The sequence below is a fragment of the Bos indicus genome, chromosome 4 (genome assembly GCF_029378745.1).
Source record: "Bos indicus isolate NIAB-ARS_2022 breed Sahiwal x Tharparkar chromosome 4, NIAB-ARS_B.indTharparkar_mat_pri_1.0, whole genome shotgun sequence".
NCBI classification, from domain to species: Eukaryota; Metazoa; Chordata; class Mammalia; order Artiodactyla; family Bovidae; genus Bos; species Bos indicus.
The window spans coordinates 97,865,105-97,892,328 of record NC_091763.1 but is presented as its reverse complement, the minus strand read 5'-3'; the positions used below and the strand labels follow the sequence as shown (position 1 = coordinate 97,892,328).

Genomic DNA, 27,224 nt, shown 5'->3' with positions numbered 1-27,224 from the left:
CTCGCCTTCACACACAAAGTCCAAAAGTCTGTTCTTTACATCTGTGTCTCTTTTGCTGTCTCGCATATAGGGTCATCGTTACCATCTTTCTCTTAAACTGCAAATCTTCTGAACCATCACCTTCAGTGTTCAGGTACCCATGGTCCTCTGCTGCTGTCACATTTATAGGCGTGAGGAATTCTGATTCCCCAACTAAACTGGAGGCCCCTGAGAAGTGGGAGTCGGGCTTTAAATTTCTTTTGTATATCCTCATCTCCTTGTCCAGTGATAGCACAAAGGAGGTGTATAGTGAGTAATCATTTAGTCTTACTAGAATTTCATCAGTGGAAATTAACCAGCTGTGTCGTGTCTCTCTTATTATATCTGATGTGTCAGATTTTCACCAGCCCATCTTAGGGTATCTAATCTAAGACAAAGCACGTGCCAGGTTCTGAGCAGGACAGGATCCTTGAAAAGCATGAAGAAAAACATCTACTTTATTTGAACAGTTCATCTTAAAGGGCCGTTTAACTCTCAAGCTCAGGCAGTCTTCATCCTTTTCCTTGGCTCACTAGAACATCTCTAAGCCAGAGCTGCACTGGGCAAAACTGACTTAGGATAAGGACCTCAAAGATTCCCCAAGAGCAGCAGTGCTCTGTCCATGCTCATCCGGCCTCCACCAGTCATCTTGCCAGGTCAGCAATCCTGCTGCTCACAAGAACGATGACTATCATCTGCTTGGGCTGTCAAGCCAGTCTTTTCTCCCTTCTTGCTATCTCTCGATGGGATGTTCTTCCTCTTCTCCAGTGTTTAAGGAAGAGAAATACATCTGAAGATGCCTTTGTTAGCAAGTAAAGTCAAATCTATTTTGGGCAAAGACAGCTCTCTAAAGATCTGAACAACAGAGTGTTAATGCAGTTCAGTCCCTGTCAGCATATCTGTCACTAGTCATTACCTTCTCTCCTGCTTATCCACCAAGGAGTGGGCTGAGGCAAGATCAAGACAGATAGTACCCCGAATAAGCCCTGTTACATAGCCCAGTCTAGGTGAAAACCAAGATGGCCATCAGTGGGCCTGCCTTTACTTAGAAAGTAAATTCAGAATCCTCCTTTAAAACCCAGGGCTTATCCCTATATTGATGTCATTCTGAAACAGCCTGGTGCTCAAGCAAGTTTCTTAGTACCAAGCAAAGCTGGTAAACAAGTGTCATTGGCTGTAATTACTTTCTCATTCAGCAGCCCCTCATGCCTCCTCCAGCCCCTCATGCCTCCTCATGGGATAAGCCCTTCCCAGCCTCTGTGTTATACACTGACCTCATAACCCAGATACAATAAATGAATTCTGGGAAAGTTGCATCTAAGTTAAAATCTGTCCCAAACACATTCTGAGAATTGATGGAATGCTGGAGAAAACAGTCGGATTTTTAACCGACTTCAAAAACGGAAAACTTCATATCATTAATGATTTTTATACAATGCATTGGGTTGGCTGCAGATGATTTTCTGCAGACAAAAGAAAAATGATTTCTTTATTTCTAGCCCCTCTTGGTTTTCTCCAAATGCCTCACTGGCTATACTGTATAGAAGTTAGTTTAAATATATGCATATTTACACACACACACACCCTTTTCTCCCATCTAGTTAACCAGGGACTTTCTATGAAAACCAGCCAAATGGACAACAAGGTCCTATTTCTTCTTCATCCAGAGATAAGACTATAAAGATATTTATAAAAAATTGATCATATGATGTGCCTATTCTGCATGTATATAAAAATCACTCTCATTTGCTCACTTCACAGCCCTTTTCATCAGTAGTTATAAGGGCAAATTCCTTGGTAGTATATTCAATAAAGGCAGTCTATTCAATAAAGGCAATTTATAGGTAATAGATTAACAACAAGCATGGGTTGGTCAATTTCCTGTTCCATGACACTATTTTAAGGAAACATCTGGATGGATACTTTTAGAAACTGAACAGTTAACACAAAGCAACTACTTTCTCACTTAATATATTTCTTTTTATGTTCAGATTTCCTACGTAAGATATTAAAAACCTGTGAACACCACCATGGTAAAGTGATTAGGAATGACTGGGAATTCATTTCTAGAATGACTGAAAAAGAATTCAAATGTATCAGGTTTGGTTATGCTATGGAACAAATTCAGAGAAGTGCTAACTGTAAAATCTGGATAGTGAGCTGTGGGTGGTTTTCTTTCTTTTTCTCAGCCTTTTTAGATGTTTCAAATATTTTCATGATAAACTCTAGGGGGAAAATACCAGGTTCTTATGTTGGTTGTCCAATCATTTATAAAACAAACTGTTGGCAAAACTTAGAGAAGCCTCTCATTTAATAGGAAATATTTTTCATTTCTGTAGGTGTTTTCTTAGCATCATTTCCTTTAATGCTAATGGATTTTCTGAATGATCATGTGGGTGTGTGGACCAATAATAACAATTATGAGACAACTCAATACGTAGAGCAGTTCAGAAAGCCCTGCCGAATACATGATCTCGCTGTACTCATCACCTTAATCTTACGAGGTGGTTTAAGCCAGTATCATTCTCATAGAGAAACGTGAAGCTGAGGGACAATAAGTGGTTTGGGATTGCCTAAGGTCACTGGACTAACAGGGAGACCGGATCCCCATTTTAAATGCTTTTCCTACCATACCATGGTGAAATTTCTGTGAGTTATTTTCCTGAATGGCTATGAAGAATCACAACAAAAATTCTACAACAAATAAAATGCTTTAAACTATTAACAAAATAAATCATACAAAAATAACACAAGTTGACAAGAAAATCTGAAGACACACCCGAGGTCCACATCAGTATTGAAAGATTTAATTTGCTCAGTTGTCTCAGAAGTGGACAGCGAAGTGTTGAAAGCCATGCTGACAATCTGAACATTCAAAAAGAACAAAGGAACATTGTCGCCCATCTTCCCAGATAAAACCTCAAGCGGCCACTAGTGGTTGGTTACTGGAGGCCTTCGTGCAGCATGAAGGGCCTAAATAATACTGTCGGTGAGTATTTTATTTTATTTTTATTTTACCTTTATCAAGGGAAAATTCAAAGTTACTATTTAAGTTAGTATTTCTTTAGGTTTAGGTAAACACTGAAGAATCAAATTAGGCCTCAAGGCATCTTGGTTCTGAGACCTATTTTTAGCACACTGAGACCATTAGCACCACCTCTCCAAGCTTACAGGGGAGAAAAAAAAAAAAAAATTGATCAGCTCTCTTTTCCACTTAATGATTTCCATGATGACTTCCAGCAGACCTTAAATGGGACTAATCTATTTAGGCTAATAAAAACTAAATCTATTCTGTACCATGAGTAGAGTGGTAACAACTGGCTGTATGCAAACACCACTCAAATCCAACATTGTTCACATTAACATAATTTGATATGATGAAAACAATATGCTACTTCCGCTGGCCACACTTCCCTGGGAAACCAACAAGAGGTTACTGGCAGCACCTTGACTTAGCCAGGGAGATAATAGGCTTGGGCATCAGTGTAATTATCTCTGGCAAATCATTATACTGTAAGCAGCTGTGTCTGCTAACCTTCAATAAAGCTTAACTAGAGCTCCAGCAATCACTCAGCCCACCAAAAACTTTCATTTGGAACCTTGCTGACATCTAGAATTTAGACCATTCTGGCCCTATTGACTTAACAACATTACTTCTATACTGCTTCCTGCCAGAGTGTTTTCTAGGAAAATATAGCAAGTTGAATATGTTGCATTCTATATAGACTGCTGCAAATTATTAGCTGTGGTGAGTTGAATAGTGTCCTCCCAACATTCCACAGGCAACCTCAGAATGTGACCTTAGTCGCAAATAGGGTCTTTGTGGATATAAACATGATTAAGGGTTGAGGTGAGGTCATGGCTGGATTAAAGTGTGCCCTAAATTCAATGAGAGTATCCTGAGAAGAGACAGAAAAGGAAAAATGGAGAATGTGGGAGAAGATCATGTTAAGATGGAAGCAGGGATCAGAATTATGCTCCCCAAAGCCAAAAAAAGGCCAGGACCACCAGAAGATGGAAGAAGCAAGGAAGGGTCCTCCTTTAGAGCCTTTGAAGGGAATGTGGCCTCTGGCCTCTGGAACTAGGAGTCCATCAATTTCTATTTTTTTAAACCACCAAGTCTGTGGTAATTTGTTTTACTTGCCCTGGGAAATGAACATACTAGCTTTAATGATCATAAATATTGCATGATGTTTCTGCTGCTAACAAATGATCAGTGGGCAAATCCAGGAAAAAGAGGAAGGAAGTGAAACAATACCATCTCCTGCTCACTCTAAGGTAATAGGAAGCAGGAAACACGAGTTACTAGCTGGGTGAGGGAGCACAGAGAACAGGAGTGAGTAAACAGTTAGTGATGAGAGGAGATGCAGGCTGAAATCTACAAAGAAACAACAGGAGTGGTGAGGCGTGGTCAGGAGAAGTCAAAAGGCTGCGATGTTGAGAGATAAGCTGTGGGCAGGTAGCAGGCATCAGAGTAGTCAAGGCTGAAGTCCAGGCATCTGTGACATGGAAAAGGAAGGAGGCATGTTTTACAACCATTATTCCATCCAAACCCTAGAAATGATGTCTGTGTTCCTAGGACACATATTTTATTATTCTTATTTTATAGAGCAGGGAATAGGTATGGAGAGGTGAGAAACTTGGTCCTGATCACAGAAGTATCCACTGAAACATCTGGGATTTAAATCTATTTGTATCTGATCCCAAGTCTTATATACCAAGCTTGATTCAAAGTATCCAACAGATCCTTTGTTACAAAACTGACTGAAAGAAAGGATCCCTTATTTATAACTTTTTTGTACTTCCTCTCAGGGCAGTAATTGATTCTATGGAGTAGAAAGATGCAGGCCAGCGACAAGTGATGCTAATACTGTCTGTATATGTTGGAATCATCTGGACAGCTCATAACACCTGGATGCCCAGACCTCATCCCTGATCTACTGAACCATATCTCTGGGATGGAATCTTACCCCTGATCAACAGAACCAACTCCCTGGGTGTGTTCAGAAAGCCTTTGGGTGCTTCTAATGAAAATTGTTACTGATACCCACACACCCCCAGGCAGCAGTGGGGAGCTCAGAAGGATGAGGAAGACAGAAGAATGTAGGGTTTGCAGGCTGCCTCTATCTCACTTCTCAGAAGGGCTCTGACACACACTGGGGCAATGAGGAAAATGAAAATGTACTTTAAATGTTTGAATATTGTTTCAACTTTTTCACTTGCACAGTTTATGGTTTTTTCCTCCTGTGAATGTGGGAATGTAAGCCTCGGCTTTAGGAAAGCTGTCCTTGTCTCACATTGCTCAACATGAGCCAGGAAACGTACACTCAGCCTGTGTCTGGAAAGAACTTTGCAACATTCAGCAATGTGCTAGACTAGGAAGCAGCTTCTGCTGCCGCTGCAAATATTGTTTTTACAAATTTGGCGTCTGTATGAAACAAAGCTGAATCATTTTCTTGAAGTAACTACTGTTGTTTGCCGCAGTGCTAGAAGCCCACAGCATTAGAACCCCATTGCCTAGCCTCCAGCTGGAAATGCCCGTATTATGTAAGACAATGCTTCTAAAACTTCCACCTCTATTAATGACCGAGAGGGCTGGTCAGACCAGAGATTCCTGAGCTCCACTCTTGAGCACAGTTGAGGCTGAGGAATCTGCATTTCTCACAAGCTCAGGTGATACTGGGGTCGCATAGAGTCGGACACGACTGAAGCAACTTAGCAGCAGCAGCAGCAGGTGATATGATGCACCAGTCCATGGACCACACTTCACGTTGCTCTCGTACAAGGAGTATGTGTGTGCTCAGTCACTCAGTTGTGTCCGACTCTGTGCGACCCTATGGACTGTAGCCCACCAGTCTCCTCTGACCATGGGATTCTCCAGGCAAGAATACTGGAGTGGGTTGCCATTTCCTACTCCAGGGGATCTTCCTGACCAGGGATCAAACCCTCATCTCCTACAGTGGCAGGCATATTCTTCACCTCTGAGCCACTAGGGAAGCCGTGCTCATTCAAGACAGTGCTTCTGAAAATCTAATGTATGTACAAATCACCTGGGGATGCCGTATACATGCATATTCTGACTCAGAGGTCTTATGTTCTTGTCCACAGGTCCCTCTCTAAGTAACAAGGATACCAGGTATTTCATTGGTGGGAGGGTGGCGGGGGGGGGCACCTTTACTTGTATCTTTTGTTCACACAGAAACATGTCTGTTCAGCTGTGTGATAGTTAAGGGAGAAAAACCTAAGCATTAGTCTCCTCTCCCCTTTTCTGGATGGAGACACTAAAGAGGAATAAATCAAATTACATCCCCAAACCAAGGGCAAGTTAGGGAACAGAGAGAATGTTTCCTCCTATCTGATGAGTGAACAGTTGGTTGATTGCTGTGATATATAAGGCATGAAGGGGTATCCACTTCAAACAATCAACTGTTTCCATAGCTCTATGTCTGGAATGCCAGAAGATCTGAGTCAGGAGAAATGAGGAATTTCTCTTAATGGATTTCTTTCATTTGAGTCAGCATGCTTTGCCTTGCAATGGATGGAGGCCACTCTGCAGAAAAAGTGATGGTAACAGAGGACTCTCAGATGGTAAGAGCATGAAGCATAGTCCACCTGTCTCCATCTAACAGCATTAGAAGTATAAGATCTGTGATGTTTCAATTTAAACATTGTCATGATGCTGGGAAAGACTGAGGGCAGGAGGAGAAGGGGACGACAGAGGATGAGATGGTTGGATGGCAACATCGACTCAATGGAGCTTGGCTTCCTAGGTGGCCTAGTGGTAAAGAATCTACCTACAATTCAGAGACATGGGTTCGATCCCTGGTCCAGAAAGATCCTCTGGAGTAGGAAATGGCAACCCTCTCCAGTATTCTTGTCTGGAAAATTCCATGGACAGAGGAGACTGGCCAGCTATAGTGCATGAAGTCACAAAGAGTCAGACAGGACTGAGCACGCATGCAGAGGGAAAAAATAAATAAATAAACAGCTTGCAGGGAAGCATTCTCTTACACTGAGTAAAACTGAGTTAGAACACGGGTTCCAGGGTTAGGTCACCTGCCTTTGAATTACAGTTTTACTGATGCTAGCTAAATGACTTTGGGCAAATTATTTAATTTCACTGTTTCTCAGTTTCTTCCCCACAATAAGAACGCTACCTTCACAAAGCTGTTGTCAATGCATATAAAACATTTACAAGTCAATACATGTAAAGCACTCGATAGTGTCTGGCTCATAGTAAATGCTATTAAAGTGTGAGCTGTCAGCATTATTACTATTTACTATTATGACTGCTATCATTACTGCTTCTGTTACTTCTAGTACAATGCTGCTGTATCAGCGGCCAGCATCCACACAGTTATTCCACCTATAACATGGTGCTTGTAATTTCTTCCTCCCTATTTCCTTCCTTTCTTCCCTCCTATGTGCCTAGAAAGTAAAGTTACCAATGGAAAAGCACGTGAGCACACGTGTGTGCTGTGTCCAACTCTTTGCAACCCCATGCACTATATGCCGCCAGGCTCCTCTGTCCACAGGATATTCCAGGCAAGAATACTGGAGTGGGTTGCCATTTTCTCCTCCAGGGGATCTTCCCCACCCAGGGATCAAACCCATGTCTCCTGAGTCTCCTGCACTGGCAGGCAGACGCTTTACTACTGAGTCACCTGGAAGTCTATGTAAAAGCACGTTATGGCCCAAATAAATGCCCCCTTATAACTGACTGTCTACCCTGACCAAATGCCATTTCAGAGAGGAAACGACCGAGTGTCCCGGGGTTCTCTGTGTCTGCACATCACGAAATAAATGGAAGCAGCACTGAGACAGCTGTCTGTCCACTGTCCCCGGAGAACCCCATCGGGCTGATGCTTTATGACAGTGGGTGCTGCCTCCAGGGAAAGGCACCATCCTTTCCAGTCTGTAAGCAAACAACAGTGAGCAGGAAGAACGGCTTTGAAGGACACAAAATTCCATACTTAGCCCTCCTGCATCTTTCACACATATAGATATTTCTCCAAGCTCTCTTCTTCACAACTGCTTTGGATTCTCAGCTACAGTTACTGAGAATTACTTCTCAATTATTTTTCTTTATATTAGCTACCTATAATTAGCTGGAAATAAAAAAATATTAAAGTGACACTGAAACACATTTAAGAAACACTGAAATCTGAGCACGAGAGAAATTGTCAGAGAACAATTTACAACCATCAGAAAGCCAGAGACTTTCTCAAGATGGGAAAGGAAAATAGCCTCCTCCTCATGTGCTTTTTTAACCTAACTCTGAGAATATTAAACAAACTTACTGATGTGCTCTAACTCATTTTCACTGTCAAAAATAAAACTCTGAGGAAGAAAGGGAGAACAAAATAACCAAATAAGAAGGCAGGTATCTGGGCTCTGTAAACCTATTTGGAGATGAATAGCTTGAATGGCTTTTAAGATTTATTCACTTATGTGCAACTATCATGTCTGGACAAGGTCAAAGAAAGAAGAGGTAAGGCTGGAGTTCTTAATGTAGCCTCAGAATGGAGTCATTGATTTGAAGAACAAGAGGTGTAATGACATGTACAAATGGCTGGTGATGAGGTTAGGAGTGACTTGATAAGCACGTTGGTAGACGGCCCAGAGACGCCATGGAGCCAGCAGTATGGGGCCCTGACATGGCCCAGACTGCAGTCAACCAGTTAGGAGTTTGAATGTGTCTCTGTTACTCAAGTTGAAAATTGTCATGTCTAATGAGCCAGTATCTTTAGGTCCCAGATTCTGTCTGTAGTGCAATGTTTCTTTTATTTTCACCACACTAAATGTATTAAAGTTGCTCTGTATAGCATCTAGCATGATACTTGAGGGATATACATACTGAGAGGCTTTCTAATGGAGAAGAAATTAATGATATGGTCAGACATAACATAAAAGTAAACAAGTTTTTGTCCCTCTCTCTTTCTCATCTTCCCACTCTGACTCTGCAGTTAAGACACTCAAAACCTATTCACTGTGACCATCTATCTGCCCACCCACCCACATATACATTCATCCAACAAACTCCTGAGCACATTCCTCCTGCCTATGTGTTTGGAACTTAATTTCTAGTGAGAAAAGATAGGAAATCAACAAGCCTGTTGTTGTTGTTCAGTCACACAGCCGTGTCCAATTCTTTGTGACCCCATGGACGGCAGCACGCCAGGCCTCCCTGTCCCCCACCATCAACAAGCCAGAAAATAAACACCTATGACTGTTGTGCGAAGAAAGAAAAAAAATTAAAACCTGAAAATAGTGACTAAGTAGGGAAATCTATTCATGATCCTAAATGAAAAACAGAATTCCATTCAGATGATTAACGGAAGAAATACTAATGAAGAGGTGACTTACAGAGGTATAGGCAACATTGAAAAAAGCAACAAGGGATGCTGAGGCTCCCAGAGACTGGTAACAGCAGAAAGCTCTCATCAAGGACCGAGGAGAGGAAATGGTGTTGTCATAGTCCAGGGAGAGCTGGAGCCATGGAGCAAATGTTATCTGGCAGGACCTCTCGTTATGGAGGGAGGCACCCAAGGCCAGAACTCTGGTCCAAAACGGAGAGGAAGGAGACAAGAGCCCAATCTCTCTTTCTCCTTTTACCCTCCAACTTCCTGCTGCTGCTGCTGCTAAGTGGCTTCAGTCGTGTCCGACTCCTAGCGACCCCAGACACGGCAGTCCACTAGGCTCCTCCGTCCATGGGATTTTCCAGGCAAGAGTACTGGAGTGGGGTGCCATTGCCTTATCCCCAACTTCCTGTTAGCACTTCCTATTGGCAGAACCTGATCATAAGTCACCTGGAATGGGAGTTTGTGTGATACATCCATAAAATTTGGCTCCAGTGTTGAGAACAGATTGAGAAGGTGGAGGAGGGAAGACGAAAAAAAACCAATGAAGGGAACCTACTTAGGCAGATAGTCAGGAAAAGCTTCCCTGTGGAAGTGGCATTTAAACTGGCACCAAGAGGAGGCCGGCCATGCAAAGAGCCAGTAGAAGAATGAGCCAGCAGTAGGGTAAGTGAGCACACGTCTTTGCTCTTCTCCTTGTTCTGCATCCCACACTCAGGACAGATCCTTCACCAGAAACGCGGACTCAGACAATCCAAATGAACATCTTCCTAGATGTGTTGCTATTACTCTAGTTCTGGGGGACATGAATGCCTCTTGTCTATGTTCTCAAGACCATATAAGACTTTGCTCATAAAAAAGGAGAATGCTCACACTAGGACCTTTCCCTACGAGAGGGCCAGCATTTTTATTCAATCTAGTGTACAAAGAAGGAAAATCTAGGATGACATATGTAAAGCAGGTAAAGGAAGGCAACTGAAGCAACTATCCCATTTATCCAATGTCTCTTTGAAGAGCTCAAGTCTTCCACATTTTGACGTATCCTCGTATCATACAACATATGCAAAAATGCACTATTGTGCCTATCATTCTCTTAAATGAAGAAACACTGCAAAGGTCCAATTATTATACAATATAACAGTAATTAATGTATATTCATAATTGAAATTCATATTAATACAAATTTTCTTTTGGTTTTATATTTACCTCCAAGTCACTGGCTTAAAGCATGTAAAATAAATACCTCGTCTATTAATCTGAATATCTAACAACTTGTTTTACTTCTGTTGCCCAGAAACCATCACTTAAAATAGGGAAAGTAACATTTTCATATTAAGATGATCGTCACTCGAATTAACAAATGATCTGACCTTCAAAAGCCAGTTTGCAAGGTGGGTTCAGATTCACTGTGAGCTAGCCAAATCAGCATTCAAATGGAACTGAGGGTTTACTGTTGGTCATTGAGGTTAGGCAGAGTCACTTCCTCCCTGTAAATCCTTCTACTTCAGCATGCACTCACCACTGGAAAGAGAATTCTATTCAAGGACAAATTTCAGGCCAATAATGAGGAGTTGCCTGCATGTTAATAAGGCTCACCATCTCCTATACTCAAAACTAACCATTTTTTTCTTAAAGATCTTCAGGACTTCCATTATCTCTACATTAGTCCTTTAATTTCCCTAGTGCCCATTTAATTTATTTCCTCTTATTTTGTCCCTGATGAACATGGAAACAGATGGTAATTCTTCTCCTTCTCTTTTCAATTTGTAACCCTTGCCAAGTCAGTGAAAACTGCTGACAGAAAGAAGTTCAAAGGATGTGATTACCTGGAGGAGAGGCCGCTGAACCCCCAGCACTTTCATGGTGTCTGCATTAGCCAGGATCTTCAGGGGGTCAGATGTTTTCGTGACTCCTTCGATCTCCTTGTTGATCTCAGCCAAGACCTGATTGAGGAAGATGTTTTTGATGTACATGGTGAGAAACTCTCGAAGAGGACACTGTTTGGCAGGACCAAGTCCCAGGGCGTGCTCTATCTCTTGAATGAATCTGGAAGACAAACAGAGCACAGCCACTGTCAAACGTATCAGAAAGATAGTTACAGAAATATGACCAAATATGGGTATCTCTGCTTGCTGCCATGGAGAGATCTGGAGAAATTACCAGAATTCTAAACAAGGGCAGGCCACTTTAATATCCACCTATATTTAAAACAGACGAGTCTGTTTTTTAAACACAAGTTATTTCACTTATTCAATAGAAATAGGATGAAACAGAAACAAAAATTTCAAACTAGTGGGGAGAAAGGAGAGACAAAAATATTTATTAATTCAAGAAGGAAACAAAAATATAAAAAGTGAAAGAAAGTGTGATAAAAAACAAATTATGATGCAAAGAAAAGAGCAAACCTCATTCTGCATATTTCTTAAGCTCAATATATGTGTGGACAGAACTTTCGAAAAGAGAGAAAATAAAGGATATTGTTGTTCACTCTCTAAGTCATGTGTGACTCTTTGCGACCCTATGGACTGCAGCATGCCAGGCTCCTCTGGTCTCTACTATCTCTGAGAGGTTGCTCAAATTCATGTCCCTTGAGTTGGCGATGCTATCTAACCGTCTCATCCTCTGCCACCCCCTTCTCCTTTTGCCTTCAACCTTTCCCAGCATCAGGGTCTTTTCCAATAAGGATAGTCTTTGAATTTATGATGCTAATGTGGGTTGAGAGGTTATGAAAGGAAACAGGAGGGGGGTGGGGACAAAGGAGAAGTTTAACTTTATTGGCAATGATCAATTTCCTTAAAAAAAAAAAAAAAACACTTAAAGCATTTATAGCAGAAGGCTAACTGTCAAACCTCAAAAATGAGTACACAGATACTTGTTATGTTATTCTTTGTATTTTTCTATGATGGCAGCTCCTGCTTTCATGGTTCTGATATGCACAAATATAAGTTACTACAGTGTAGTGAATCACACCAGTTCAACAGGATTTGAATTCCAGTTACCACAATATATTAACTATGAGTAGTGGCATGAAACAGAGACTCCAGTGCTTCAATCCAGAAATTTCTATGTAAATAATTGATGTTCGTCACAATCAATGATCAGTCATATCACTTCTTTCAAAGTCCAATCAGTGAATGGTCACTTCACATCTGTTACTCAGTTCGCAGAAAGACAACAATGTGGGTAGCTGTTGTCTCCTGTCTCTCAGTGATTAACCCCTGTGACAGTTTACAGAAATGGATAACTGAAAAACGGATTGGCCAAAAGAGCTAAAAGTACAGGGTGGGGGGGGACCCACCTAAAAGTAATACTGGGAGCAAAATCTGACTTGAACATAAGTGGATTTACAGAAGAAATAACAGACCCTGGGAACATGTGACAGGAACATGCAGCCAGAGGGAGGGCAAACCAACTGACCTTAAAAGAGAAAAACAGTTGTCATGAAAGAGAGAAAGGCATCCCAGAGGAAGTGATGTTGACCAAAACATGTTACGTAAGAGGAACTCTTGGAGATTTTTCATGACATTGAAAAGCAAAGGATAAAATACAGGCAGCTGACCCAAACTGAGAGGGAAGTATGACATTTCACTAAGGCAGAGAAAAAAGATCTTTGCTATGTATTGTAAATGACCCAAAAAGAAGATGGTGGCAAGCACTGTTCAAACTGCTCTTGGTAAGACTTGTTTTTGTGGCCAGGTTATGTGACGTATGGGATCTCTTAGTTCCCAGATCAAAGGGATTGAACCCGTGCCCCCTGCAGTGGAAGTGCGGGAGTCTTAAACCATGGGACCTCCAGGGAACCCCACTCTTGGAAAGATTTTAACAAAGAAACAAAACTCTTATTCTCAATGTTTCTAATGTTACAGGGTACTAATACATATTAGTTTTATTTTTCATTTCTGTATATATTTGTAACTGACAGTAAGAATTTTTTAACGTTCTCATACCAAAAAATTTCAAGTCATGAAACAATTGTTATTTTCCCCTACTGATTAATAATACTGCTTTGCCTGGTGAGTTTTACAGTTCTGCAATGTTCTGTAAAGCAAGAAAGGCCTTACACTTTAAATTTTTCCCAAAAGAAGAGAAGTTAAATAAAATTAAACAGAATCTAATATAATAGAGAAAAAAAATTAGTGATTAACCGGGAAGATCTATTTGCAACTTATGTCACAGACGACAGGCAGTGAAAAACCAAAGAACGTGGTAGAAAAATGATCAAAAGACATGAAAAGACATTTTACAGTAAGTGAACATTAAACATAAGAAAAAGTTTTAACTTCATTCATAATGAGAAAAATGAGAGGTAAACTGTACCGAGATACCATTTTTTATACCCACGCATCAGCCAGATTCCAGAAGTTCGAAAACACGCTGTTGGTTTAAGTGTGGGCAGAGAGACAGTCTCATATGTTATTGATGGGAGTGAAAAATGTTACAACCCTGACGCAGGACAAATTGGCACTATCATTCAAAATTACAAATGTATTTCCTTTTGACCCAGAAATCTCACTTCTGGGAAATTCTTCCAACAGCTATCATCTGAATATGGATGAGATGATCTATGCACAGGGTACAGAGATCAGTGCAGCATTGTTTTTATAGCAAAAGATTAGAAATAACACAAAAAATCCATCAGTTAGACATCAGTTAAATAAACTATGGTGAATCTACACACTACAATATGGGCAGCAACCCAGCTCCCAAACATGGAAGCTTTTGATGACCTTACATGCAAAGATCTCTAGGACTTATATTGTTTAGTGAGAAAAGCAAGGTGCATACCAATATGCACCTTTGTATAAGAATTATACATTTATTTGTTTTATTATAAAGACATCTTGGAAGGATTCATAAAAAAATTAGTAAATGTGAGTATTTATAGGAAGCAGGATGGGGGTGGGGTCTGGCAAAGGAGTGAGAATATACTTTTCAATTGTAATTTTCATAATCATTTAATTTTTAAAAAACTGTGAATATATTAGCAACTCAAATAAAATAAATTATCTATATTTATCAAAGACTCTATTTCATAAGTTGCTTTCTAATTAGATCACATTTAAAGTTTGGGGTATAAATGTTCCGTAAGTTCAGCTGTTTAACCTAATAAAGAGTTTCCTTTACTTAATAAATAAATACATCATGGTTACTCTTCCATATCACCAGTTAAACGCTCCATTAACCTCCAGGCCCTTGGAGGGGGAGTGGGGGCAGGAAAGAGAACACAGAGGATTATTACAGTGCAAAAGTCACCCAGGAAAGGGGACACAGAGAAGCCATGACAAACAGCAATGAGATTTCTTAACTGATGTTGTCAACAACTAAAGGGAAGTAAAAGCCTGACCCAAGGGACTTCCCTAGTGGTTCAGTGGCTAGAACTCTGGGCTCCCAATGCAGGGGACCTGGGTTAGATCCCTGAGCAGGGAACTGGATTCCATATGCCTCAACTAAAGATTCCCCATGTTGCGACTAAGGCCTGGCGCAGCCAAATAAAAATAAATAAGTTAATAAATATATATATGTTTTTAAGGCCTGACCCAAAATAAGATACAATAAATCTTTAAGAAGAGATTGCGTAGAAGGTGGGCGGGGGGGGGGGGGAGCAGAAATGAAGAAATAAAGAGCAGATAGTTAACTATGGTTATAGTTTTAAGATCTCCAGGTCCCACATCATGCTAGAGTGATCCCCTCTGATCTCATCTAACTCACAGAGAAACCCTCCACCCAGGGGCATCCCGGTTCCCTTGGTCTGACTCTGAAAGACAACCACTGTTACCAATCTGATAACAAATAAATACACCTGTCATCAGAATCCCTATTTATTCTTTCCCATGGGTCTTAGAAGAAGCGTTCTCTGACAGAAATACTTCTTGTATTTTCAAAATCGACCAATTATTTGGAGGAGATTTTTAGTAGTTAACCTGCTCCTAAACAAAGTAACAGAAGGCTCTAAATTACCCCATTTTTCTTTTTTTCTAGTCCCTTATTTGCCTTTGGTGCCCCTCGAATCTGAAACCACTCTGAGCAGCACGGATGGAGCAGCTTCCATCACCTTCAGCCAAATGATTTTTTTCGGATACAAATCATTTATTCCCTAAAGCATACACATCCGTCTAAAATGACACAGTCAGGTTGATGGTGTCATCTCTGACTCGAGGGGACCCATTCAACATGTTTCTAAATCTGCTTTTGGAGCTGGGAGGGTCCCACTGTGCAGAAGACATGAGACATGAGGGGAGAAAGAAAGAGAAAAATTAGGGCCGTCTCACCAGCCTCTTCTCCACACTCTGGTCAAGAATGAGAAGCAATCACACCAAATGGGCAAAACGCCCTTTCTTAGACAGGAAGGACACAGAGGAAGATTGTCCCTAGGCATCTAAGAGGTGAACCAAACTCATAGTCTGTGCAGAGAGGAAAGGTTTAGGAAGTGGGATGGCCAAGGGTGGAACACGGAAAGTAGGGATTCCTGAGTCTGAATCTTGAATGTACTGTCTTGGGCAGGTTACTTAGCCTCTCTTCATCCTTTTTGTGCATTCTGTAAATGGATGTAACACACAGGATTTACTCTGATGATTAACTAAGGAAATAAAATGCAAGTGCTCATCACAGAGGCTGACATATAGTTAACTGCTAAGTAGGTGGTGGCTGCTGCTATTTGTATACTTACTATCAGTGCATAAACCCTGATGAGGCTGGAGATTTAAAACAAAGTGTGACATATTTTATCATTTTTTTTTTCACTCTCTCCTTTACTTTGCCTTGCAATTATCCATAATTGGCAATTTGGGCCATTAGATTATTACTTGGACTATTTCAGCAATGCACATATGTAGGAATGACCAAAACCCCATGTGGCCAGGGGTCAAGTTTAAATTTCTCACAGCTGTATCTTCAGGGCCTAGGACTAGTCTACTGCTGGCATATAGTAGGTCTCAGGAAATATTTGCTGAATCAAGTATTGAATAAAATAATTAATAGGTCCTTTCATTTACCCTTAGTTCCTAAAACTAGAGTGTGATCTCTCTGATAAATAGTGCCCTTCCCCAAACGATTTGGACTGGAGGTCCAAATGAAAGATTATAAGAAAAAGAGAGAAAGGAAGAAAATAATCCTATATCTCAACCACAGATGCCTTGGATTGAAAGAGTATTCTCCACTCCGTGCCCATATTCTCACTTGTTTTTTGCTTCATGCAATAAGGTTGTTCACACTACTTCATATTAGCCATTTCACAGAGGTTAGTGCTTGTAAGCCTAAGACTCACTTCATCATCTAATGAAAGTGAAAGTCACTCAGCCATGTACGACTCTCTGTGACCCCATGGACTAGACAGTCCATGGAACTGTCCAGGCCAAAATACTGGAGTAGTCAGCCTTTTCCTTCTCCAGGAGATCTTCCCAATGCCAGGGATCAAACCCAGGTCTCCCACACTGCAGGTGGATTCTTTACCAGCTGAGCCACAAGGGAAGCCCAAGAATACTGGAGTGGGTAGCCTATCCCTTCTTCAGGGGATCTTCCCGACCCAGGAATCGATCTGGGGTCTCCTGCCTTGCAGGTGGATTCTTTACCAACTGAGCTATCAGGGAAGTCCCATCATCTAATGAACACATTATTAACCTAAACATCCCTGTGAAAGTGAAAAGTGAAAGTGTTAGTCACTCAGTCATGTCTGACTCTTGGCGATCCCATGGATTGTAGCCTCTGTTCACAGAATTCTCCAGGCAAGAATACTGGAGTGAGCTGCCATTCCCTTCTCCAGGGATCTTCCGGACCCAGGGACTGAAGCTGGGTCTCCTGCATTGCAGGCAGATTCTTTATTGTCTGAGTCACCAGGGAAGCCCAAACATCTATTAGGGAACATCAATGCTGCTTCCTGGCTTTACTATAGATAAGCCTACAGTGAACATCTTCATTTTGCTTCTGTGGAATTCTTTCCATGAGTTAAAGTACTAGGAATATTTCCTCATCATCTTTCATGGGTGAGCCTATATTTTATTTCCCTCAGATTCCCAAAAAATGCTGCATGGCTCCTTTCACCTATTAAGTACCTTAAAAAATCATCTGTTGAATGGAAGACAGAAGACAGAGTCAAGGGTGTTGAAGAGAAGCATCAAAAAACCCAGTTTTTCCAACAATGCTCCTAATCAGCTCTTTGGAAGTAAGAAAACATTGAATTTTTAACAGTGAAAGGAATCTCATTAGGAAAGAAAACACTTCACTTCAAAGTTAAAATGGAACACAGATGGAACCCCGTCAAAAGGGTATTATCTAATCTTGTGAAGTGCTTTCACACTGGGGATTTCCTCTTCTTGTAAACGATGAGAAGGCAAACACAAAACGCAGGTACATCTGTGTATATGGAAAGAGAGACAATGAGAATCAAAGAGAAGGATCTACATAATGAAAGATGCAGAGTATCTAATTACGGGATTTTTGAAGAACGTTATTCAGATCAGCCTCCCAATCCTCAAGCAGTAGCGCAGGATATACCAGAAAACAAAGAGTGTATGCAATCTATCCTTATTGTCTTTGAATGTCTAAAGCATGGATCTTACTTCCTAAATTCTAATGTTGCCGTTTATAACTATTTTACCAAAGGTTTTATTTTCAAATTACCATCAACCAGGGGATCTCCAAAAATCTGTACATATGTAATACCTATATTTTATTTTTGATTGGAATATAATTGCTTTACAATGTTGTGTCAGCTTCTGTGCTACAACAAAGTGACCCAGTTATATGTGTATATATATCCCCTCCCCCTTGACCCTCCCTCCCATCCCACCCATCTAGGTCATTACAGAGCACTGAGCTGAGCTCCCTGTGCTTTATAGCAAGTTCCCCCTATATTTTAAATTTATTCTTTCTTATAACAAGCATGTGTACTTTGGAACACATACATGAGCACACAGTACCCACACTTAACCTAGTATTTTCAAAATTTTTACTCTGATTTGATTTCTATCCAAGAAAATCACACTAATTAAAATTTCACTCAAGTTTCCCAAGCCCCTTGTTTAACCCAGACTCCTCATCACAAATTCCATCTTATTGTAAAGCTCCATTTCATCTCAGTCAATGATTATGGTTGCTACCAGCTGGAAATATCCTAAAATACAATTTGGATCCTCTGTGTTCAAGAAGTTGCAATGAGAGCAATACTCAGTTGAATAAAAATAGTTGCTCACAGTAAATAAGAGCTCCTTGTGTAATTTAAAAGATCCTACAGCTGACAGCAGTAATGGGACAAACTGACGCCATGTACCATCTGACATGGTACAGAGAAGAACACAGCAGCACCTCTTACCAGAAATGAGTATTTTTGCCAAAAAGCGCATAACCTGAATCCAGTCATGGGGAAATAACATCTTTCCAGAGAACTAAAATACAAATCAAAAGTATACACTTCAGAAAATTCAAATTAAGAATTTTGGCTTTTGGACTACAAGGAATTCATTCATGGCTCTCTCACAAACAATATGTCACTGTTTACTGCTAATTCTGTTTGTAATACATACATCTGTATATAATGTATATCATACAACATAAAACATTTTAATTCTTTTCACTTTTATTATTCCTGGATTTGTCATATTATTACACACATGTGTTGGTAGTTTGGGCTGCATTATGTACACACAATATTTATCTGAAAAGCTTGGGATTTTCCTCCTGATCTTATGTATTAGAACCAGTAGTTACATGTGATTTATTCCTCTGACCTCTTGCATTCTGCAGGATCTTGCAACATACCATTTCTGCCAAAGTAACTTCTAATCCAGTCTTGCCACTCTGCAGAGATGTAACATGCTTACCTCCATCAAGAAGCTCTGAATCTCTTCTATTGCACAATGGCTTTAAAGACAGTTTAAAAAATCTGAACCATCTCTTTCCCTTCCTTAAGTTCAAGCTTTCTATGTGAAAAGTTATGAGACATTTACAGGCCTGCAGAAAATCTGCTTATGTCATCAAGCATATTCAGAGGTAAATCCCCATGTCACCATGCTCACCATCACGTTTAATGTATGTACATTTAATAATGTCACAGGATACAGGTATTTATAAATATCTACATTAAAACTTGATTAGCAATAAGCAGTGAAGCACTGTTTATGACAGAGACATGAATAAATAATTTTGTGCTTTAAAAGCCAGAATTCTAAATTTTCTGAATTTTCTGAAACTGATTTTGTGTTTTCATTTTATGGAAAGAATGCAAACAATAGCAGTAACAGCCACCCTATAGCCAGAATGACACATTAGTTATGAGGAGACAAAAAAACTCACATTTTCCCTCAAATCCAAGACCATCTTCATACCCAGAAGGAACACTGCTTGCTCAATGCAGAACTCTTCTGGAGAAACATGGGCCCACGCGAAAGGATGCCAAACATCACTAATAACAGGGAACTATGTGCTCATGACACTTCCTGCACATCACTCTAAGGGGAACAGTGGGCTTTTATGAATATACAGAACACACTCAAAATTCCTGCCATGCTTGACTGGTACCAAGTGACTCAGTGGGTACAGAATCCACCTGCAAGGCAGCAGATGCAGGTTTGATGCCTGGGTCAGGAAGATCACCTGGAAAAGGGAATGGCAACCCACTCCAGTCCTCTTGCCTCAGAAATCCCATGGACAGAGGAGCGTGGCAGGCTACAGTCCGTGGGGTCGCTAAGAGTCAGACACGACTGGAGCAACTCAGCACACATACACACATGACATTTAAGCCATGGAGCAAACTGGAAATAACTTGGGCAAAGAAGGAAAGAAGCCTCAGAGGAATTGACTGGGGATATATTCAACTGACTTGGATTATCTCACTTGGAAAAGATCATTTAGAAATGATTTACAAGGGACTCGTTCAGAAACAGCTGCAACAGGCATATTTAAGACCATAAATCAGGGGAACATGAAAACCGAAGAAAAAATCCATAAAGGTTAATGCACTTTGGAGCACATTTGCCTCTTAATTCATAGGAGTAAGTCACCAGCACATCAGGAAGAGGCTCCCCCAACAGCCTGTAATTGTTCACGCCGAGTGTAACTACTTTCTGTGACTTCTGTATAGAAAGATTTTCTGGCTGAAAGTGCAAAACAAGCTCATCCTTGCAAAGCCCAATCATGTCCTCAGTCTAAACCCCTAGGAGACAATTTACTGAACTAATGAAATAAAAAGGGATTTGGGTGCTCTCTTTGTAACGAGTGAAATTCATGCCTAGGACTGGAGGAGAAAAGAGGCAGAAATCATTAACTAAAGGTAGAAAAGAAAATTATCTACACAATTTGAGCTCTGCAGGCTTGTAAACAAATTTAACTTAAAAAAAAAAACCTTACACTTGTGATAGCAAGTGATTTGTGACTATACTTAAGTGTTCCCTCCAGACTGAGAAGCACTTTAGGTAAAATGAAGTAAGCCTCTTTATAATGACAGCTGTTTAAATTTTTTAAGCATGTAATTTGGAAACTGAAATAACTCCAATGCTAACTCTTAATATCAAGTGGTCCTTTTTTTTTAACCAAAAAAAAAAAAAAATCATGTAAATAAGGACTTGATATAAAACTCAAGACAAAATGATAGTCCTGCTTCTTCCAACAGGCCTGGAATTGTTTTTATCCTTTTCATTTAATTGTAAAATCACCTCTCCTTTGCATCTTTTTAATAGAAGATAAGGATGTCAGAAAATTTTTCAAGAAAAAGAATCTCAACTTATAAAATGTCTATCATATCACCTGGAAACTTATGTATAATATATTAAATATATTTCAAGTGTTCCAGAGCAATCTGGCAAATCTACCATTGCTATGTGAGCAGGAGCAGTGCTAATAACTGCTTACATCTACTGAGCTCTTCCGTCCATGGGATTCTCCAGGCAAGAATACTGGAGTGGGTTGCCATGCCCTCCTTCAGGGGATTTTCCCAACCCAGGGATTGAACCTGCATCTCTTTTGTGTCCTGCATTGGCAGGCAGGTTCTGTATCACTGGCACCACCTGGGAAGGTCTTACCATGTTCCGACTGAAGAGCTTTATATAGACTTTTTTCCTGCCGTTTTCACAATAACTCCCTGAAATCTGCTCCATTAATATCTGTATTTTATAAATGATGAAACTGAGCAAATGAAAAAATAACAGTAACATTAATAGCTGAGAGTTATATTGTGCTAATGACATGGCAGCACTGCTTTAAGCAATTGCCACGATTTGCTTCCTTTATGCCTTCCTGAGGTTAGATCTCTTGAGGAGGGCTGCTGAGGGGAACACAATCAACGATTTCATTTTGAGAACCCCAGCATGTGTACTGATGTAGTCGAACTTTGTGTGGATTGAGAGGACCTTAATATTGCTAAATACAAATATTAGAAAACAATAAATTATTTCTCTTGAAATGTAGTAAATCTGATTTCTACTCCTTACTTCTTTACCCAAGCTCCTAAGCTGCCTTTTAAATCACCTGTTAGATACTTTCTCTGGATATCTTCTTGATAACTCAAACGACGTCCAAAATGGAATCTCAGAGCCACCCTCTAGTGATTTCAATCCTCTCCTTCTGCGTTCTCTATTTTTGCACCATTCCCTTTCAGTCACCCAGTCTCAAACTTATTTATCTTTCACTTCCTTCTGTTTTCAGCATCGTTACTCATGCAAGACACTTCCAGACTTAGAGACATTTTCTTTACATTGTCTCTTGATTCACTTGTTTATTCCTTCATTTATTTAAGAAGTATCTATGGAGTATCTACCTGAGGTCATGGACTGTTCTAGGGGCTAAAGCATTCACAGTGAAATCACCCTGCCCAGGGACTGCCATGACCATAGCACACGCTATGAATGGTACCACCTCAACAGTTCCATGCCATACCCTGGGAAAACTTCCCCGCATCTCCATTTATAACACCTGGCAGCATCCTTTAGCCTTTCATTCAATTAGATGACATAGATGAATAGGTGGAACTTAATAAAGGTAATTTATTTCCCAGGCTTTCCCACAACAATCGCCTAACTGGTTTTTCCATCTTTCATCTCTTCTTCCTTCAATGCATTAATATCTAACATACAGCTGCTATATTAATTTCACTAAAGCACAGACTATAACTGCTTGCATTTTCATGAACTAGCCCTGCTTTCTTTCCTACTTCCAGGTCTTGCCCACGGTGGTCTATTTGCCTGAACACTTTGCCCACACCTCTTGTTTCAAATGTCATTTGCCCAACAGCATCTAGCTTAGAAATACTTTCTCCAGGACGCCTGTCCCTCGAGTCCAGTTGAAAGCTTTTCACTTTGCGCCCCCCGCCCATAGCACCCCAGGTCCGAAGAATATTCCTGTTGAGGTGCCTGTATTCCCTCCTACTTTGTAAACATCTTGAGGTGACGGGAGGTGTCTTGCTTCTTGAAGATAGTAGCACTTAATAGGAAATTAAGAAACAAGTAACATATTTCAACTTTTACTCATCAAATTTTGTTTTCTATGTATTCTCTACATTAAAAAACAAAACAAAACTTTTTTTTTTCATGGTGTCCATGTGGTCTTTTTCTAGCTCATCTAGGCATGTTCTATATTGTGACAAGTAAGCTACAGTGGATATTTGAAAAACTGTCATTTTCACTATAATCTCCCCTCAAGGACTCATTCAAAGCTCACTCACTCATGGTTTTCCCTGATCTCTTTAAGCCAGTTTATTAATTTGAATTATTTTACTTCATCAGATAGCATTAGTCATTCTTCTCCCTAGGCGCTTTTCTCTCCTATCAGAATCGAGCTCCTTTAGAGCTGCAACTGTGCTTTGCACATTTCCAATCACACTCAAAGCACATAACACTATGTCAAGTACAGTGGACACTGTCAATAAATGTTTTAAGAAATGATAATATTATGTTTCTATCACAAGTTGGTTAGGCTTGTCTAAAAGGCCAGTGCTTTTCTGAAGGGTTACAATGCATAGGCTACTGTAAGGCTATGTTTTAAGGTATAAATATGGCTGGCTAAACAAGGTGAAAGACAGAACGGAGATAGTGAAAGAAAAAAGAAAAGGCTGTGAAGTTAAATGATGCATTATGTGAAATCTATCCATATGAGGCCTTTTTAGGCACACCATTAACAAATCAAATCCTGATCACATTCCTGGTAATGTGAAATTTACCGACTCTGGCCTAAACTGAATACTACTTTGCCATCAATGATAAAAGTCAGAGCTTGGTGTATGTCATGTGTCAAAACACGAACTGCGAGCCTGCTGGGATAAAATTACAATATATATTTGCTGGAAGACATGGTCTGGCCACTTGGTTCTCACCTTCACTGTTCTTCAATAAGGATGGATTTGATTATATTTAATAAATGAATGCTTTGGAAAACTCAGTTTGAATTATCTCTAATGAGCCTATTTGGCAGCTAACCTTGTTTCTGAACTTAGCTTATTATTATTTCATATCCTGCTCTTAGGTTTATCATCACTTGATCAACTGCCAACCTGAATGCAAAGTGCTCCAAGAAAAAGTACCTGGAAAACAGCGAGTGATCCCTTAGCTGACAAATCTGATATGTGAGAGTCACAGACATTGCTTGCCTAAACTTTTTTGCTTTTATCTCCTTTACTCACATATTTGATTGTTTCAATTAGGCCATGCTCGTCTTCTCATAAACACTGCTGGTTCCAACCCCTGCTCCCATCTCCATACTTTTCCAGACCAATATCTATAATTATCTTACACATGTTCACAAAGTTATTTTCTATAATGGTTCAAAGTTCTCCTCAGATTTACCTCCAAAAGAGTTCTTTACTACTTAGAAGAGATTTTGTGCTTTCGAGAGCCTTGCTTTTGGCCATTGAGAGTCATATCACACTCTTAGGGTTTTAACATGATAAAAAGGGCTGGAGTAGTATCAACTTAATATTGAATATGAACTAAGCTAAATGTTTTTAAGCCATCTTAGCTGGCATTCTGCTATTATTGTCCTCCTTTCCTTCCAGAGGCCTCACTCATTTTCTTCTTTATAGTTTCATAAATAGGTCTACTTATTGGAGGAATTAGACACGTTATATTCCTACCATTTCCTTTATTCAGGTTTTCATATCCTCTGTAAGGCTAAATCAGAATTTTAAATTCTGCTCAAAAATCTTGAGATCCAGAGCAGCATAGATTATTACATTTGTATGTAAAAATAATACAGAAAAAAAGAAAGCCTCTTGTCTGCAGATTAACTTGTAGGTTAATATTTATCAATCGAAGAAACATTAAAATGATGGAATATACATGTTTCTGAAGAAAAAACGAGACTCTAGAGAAGAATTTCGATTACAATACTATCAGTTCCCACAGAATGGATACTCTTTGAGATTATACTGATGACAAATACCTAAAACACAGAGCAGATAAAAGACCAGTCCAACAGTCAGGGTCGACAGTAAGGTTACTCGGTTCAGTGAGTTACACGTTTGGTCTGGTTATTGCTACTGAATATGCGAGAAACAGAAAAAGCCTATAGAAGTAGTTTGAACATTATTTTTTAAAAAAGCCAATGTAAGCCCTGATTTCATCTGAGAAATGTTTCCTGTTTTCAAAGCAATGGAAAAATGTAATGAAAATATGATTTACCATTGCACAAACATGAAATACATCTTACTGGAAAAATTCATTTCAAAAACCTACTTTGTTTTGTATTTAACTTTTTAAAAAAATATCTAACTCATCAGACTGGCTGTAAATTTCCTCTGAGAAATTACACATACATATTATGTATATAATATATATAACCTAATACTATATATTAGGTTATATATATTATATAATATATAGTATTAGGTTATATATATTTTATGCATAATATATAGTATTAGGTTATATATATTATATGCATTAGGTTATTATATATTATATGTAATTATTATATGTAACATTACCTATATTATATGTAATTATATGCATAATATATATAACCTAATACTGGAGAAGGCAATGGCAACCCACTCCAGTACTCTTGCCTGGAAAATCCCATGGTCGGAGGAGCCTGGTGGGCTGCAGTCCATGGGTTCGCAAAGAGTCAGACACGACTGAGTGACTTCACTTTCACTTTTCACTTTCATGCATTGGAGAAGGCAATGGCAACCCACTCCAGTGTTCTTGCCTGGAGAATCCCAGGGATGGCGGAGACTGGTGGGCTGCCATCTATGGAGTCACACAGAGTCGGACACGACTGAAGCAACTTAGCCGCAGCAGCAGCAGCAACCTAATACTATCATTTTGAAAATTATTATATATATTATATATAATATTAATACCCTAATATTATTGGTATTAGCGAATACTAGGTTCCAGGACTCCTTATAGATACCAAATCCACGGATGCTCAAATCCTTTAAATACAACAGCATAGTGCAGTCAGTCTTCTGTGCTGACCATCGTATGGAGGGCCAACTGTGCACAACAACTGACGACTGCTATGAGGTTAACAATACAAAATCACAGCCACAGACACAACACTTAGTTCTACATTTATCATTTATGTATTCAGACTGTTACTTATGTGCATTCAGAATTACCAACACCTTGAAGTATTTTTTAATATCATTCCCCACGTGCACATTTTGCTTCAGTGGCTCTGTAATAAGCTCCTTTTGGACAGGAAGACTCTTGAGAGTCCCCTGGACTGCGAGGAGATCCAACCAGTCCATTCTAAAGATCAGCCTTGGGTGTTCTTTGGACAGAATGATGCTAAAGCTGAAACTCCAGCACTTTGGCCACCTCATGCTAAGAGCTGGCTCACTGGAAAAGACTCTGATGCTGGGAGGGATTGGGGGCAGGAGGAGAAGGGGACGACAGAGGATGAGATGGCTGGATGGCATCACTGACTCAATGGACATGAATCTGAGTGAACTCCGGGAGTTGGTGATGGACAGGGAGGCCTGGTGTGCTGCAATTCATGGGGTCACAAAGAGTCAGACATGACTGAGAGACTGAACTGAACTGGACAGGAGAGATTTGTTGTGTTTTCTCTCTTAAAAAAGTATGCAACTCTATTTTTGACAAATTCTTAGCAATCATCATTCAGGTGAAATCAATAATGTGAAACCTGGCAGTGAACCTCCCTAATATCTAATTTGTTCATTCATTAAAGTTAACATTTACTGACCATGGATAGGCCATGACCCAGGAGCAAGGGATGCCAGGTCATAAGGCCAGTGGCTACAGGATGATCTCTCACAACCACAGTGCTTGTTAGCACTTGCAAAGGACTTCCACATACTTGAACCTCACTCTGCTTTGGAGGATGTTTTGATAGTGATAATTATTTCCGTTTTACAAAGGAAGGAACTGCAGTTTACAAATGAAGGAACTGTAGACAAGTTACGTAATTTACTGAAAGTCACCCTGCTATCAAGTTTTAAGACTCTGCCTTATACTTCGATCCGGCTCTTCATTTATTCACTATTCTTTCTTCTATATCCTGTCCTAAAAATGGCAAAGCCCATATGCATGGAAATTCAGAAGAAAGCAAAATAAATGGTCACAGATTCAATGATTTTAGAAAATTTCCCCATGCGCTCATTTCCAAAGATGGAAAGGCATATTTTTCACAACTAAGTTTGGGATATTTTGATAGTTTTAAAAACACTGGCAAAGTCAAATACATACAACTTGGTTGGAAAAGTGAGTGGGCAAAATGCGTGTATAAAAAGGACAGACATGACAGGAACCTGGGCTACTGGTGTGCTTCTATAGGAAAGGATTCCAGGTAGTGTTGTGACATAATACCAGTGTCATACGCAGGCCCGTGGAGCTGCAAGAGACCTCGAATTTTTTAAGACTCGATCACATAGTTAGGCCAAACACAAAATCTGCATCT

General features: G+C 39.9%; 1 protein-coding gene across 1 annotated transcript in view; it reads right to left on the bottom strand.

The window, feature by feature from the left end:
• EXOC4 (exocyst complex component 4) overlaps positions 1–27,224 on the bottom strand; it is an 806,466-nt gene that overhangs the window by 225,865 nt on the left and 553,377 nt on the right. Inside the window, exon 11 of the mRNA XM_070787321.1 lies at positions 11,204–11,423. Within this exon, the coding sequence (XP_070643422.1) occupies positions 11,204–11,423 (220 nt within the window). The remainder of the gene's footprint in view (positions 1–11,203; positions 11,424–27,224) is intronic.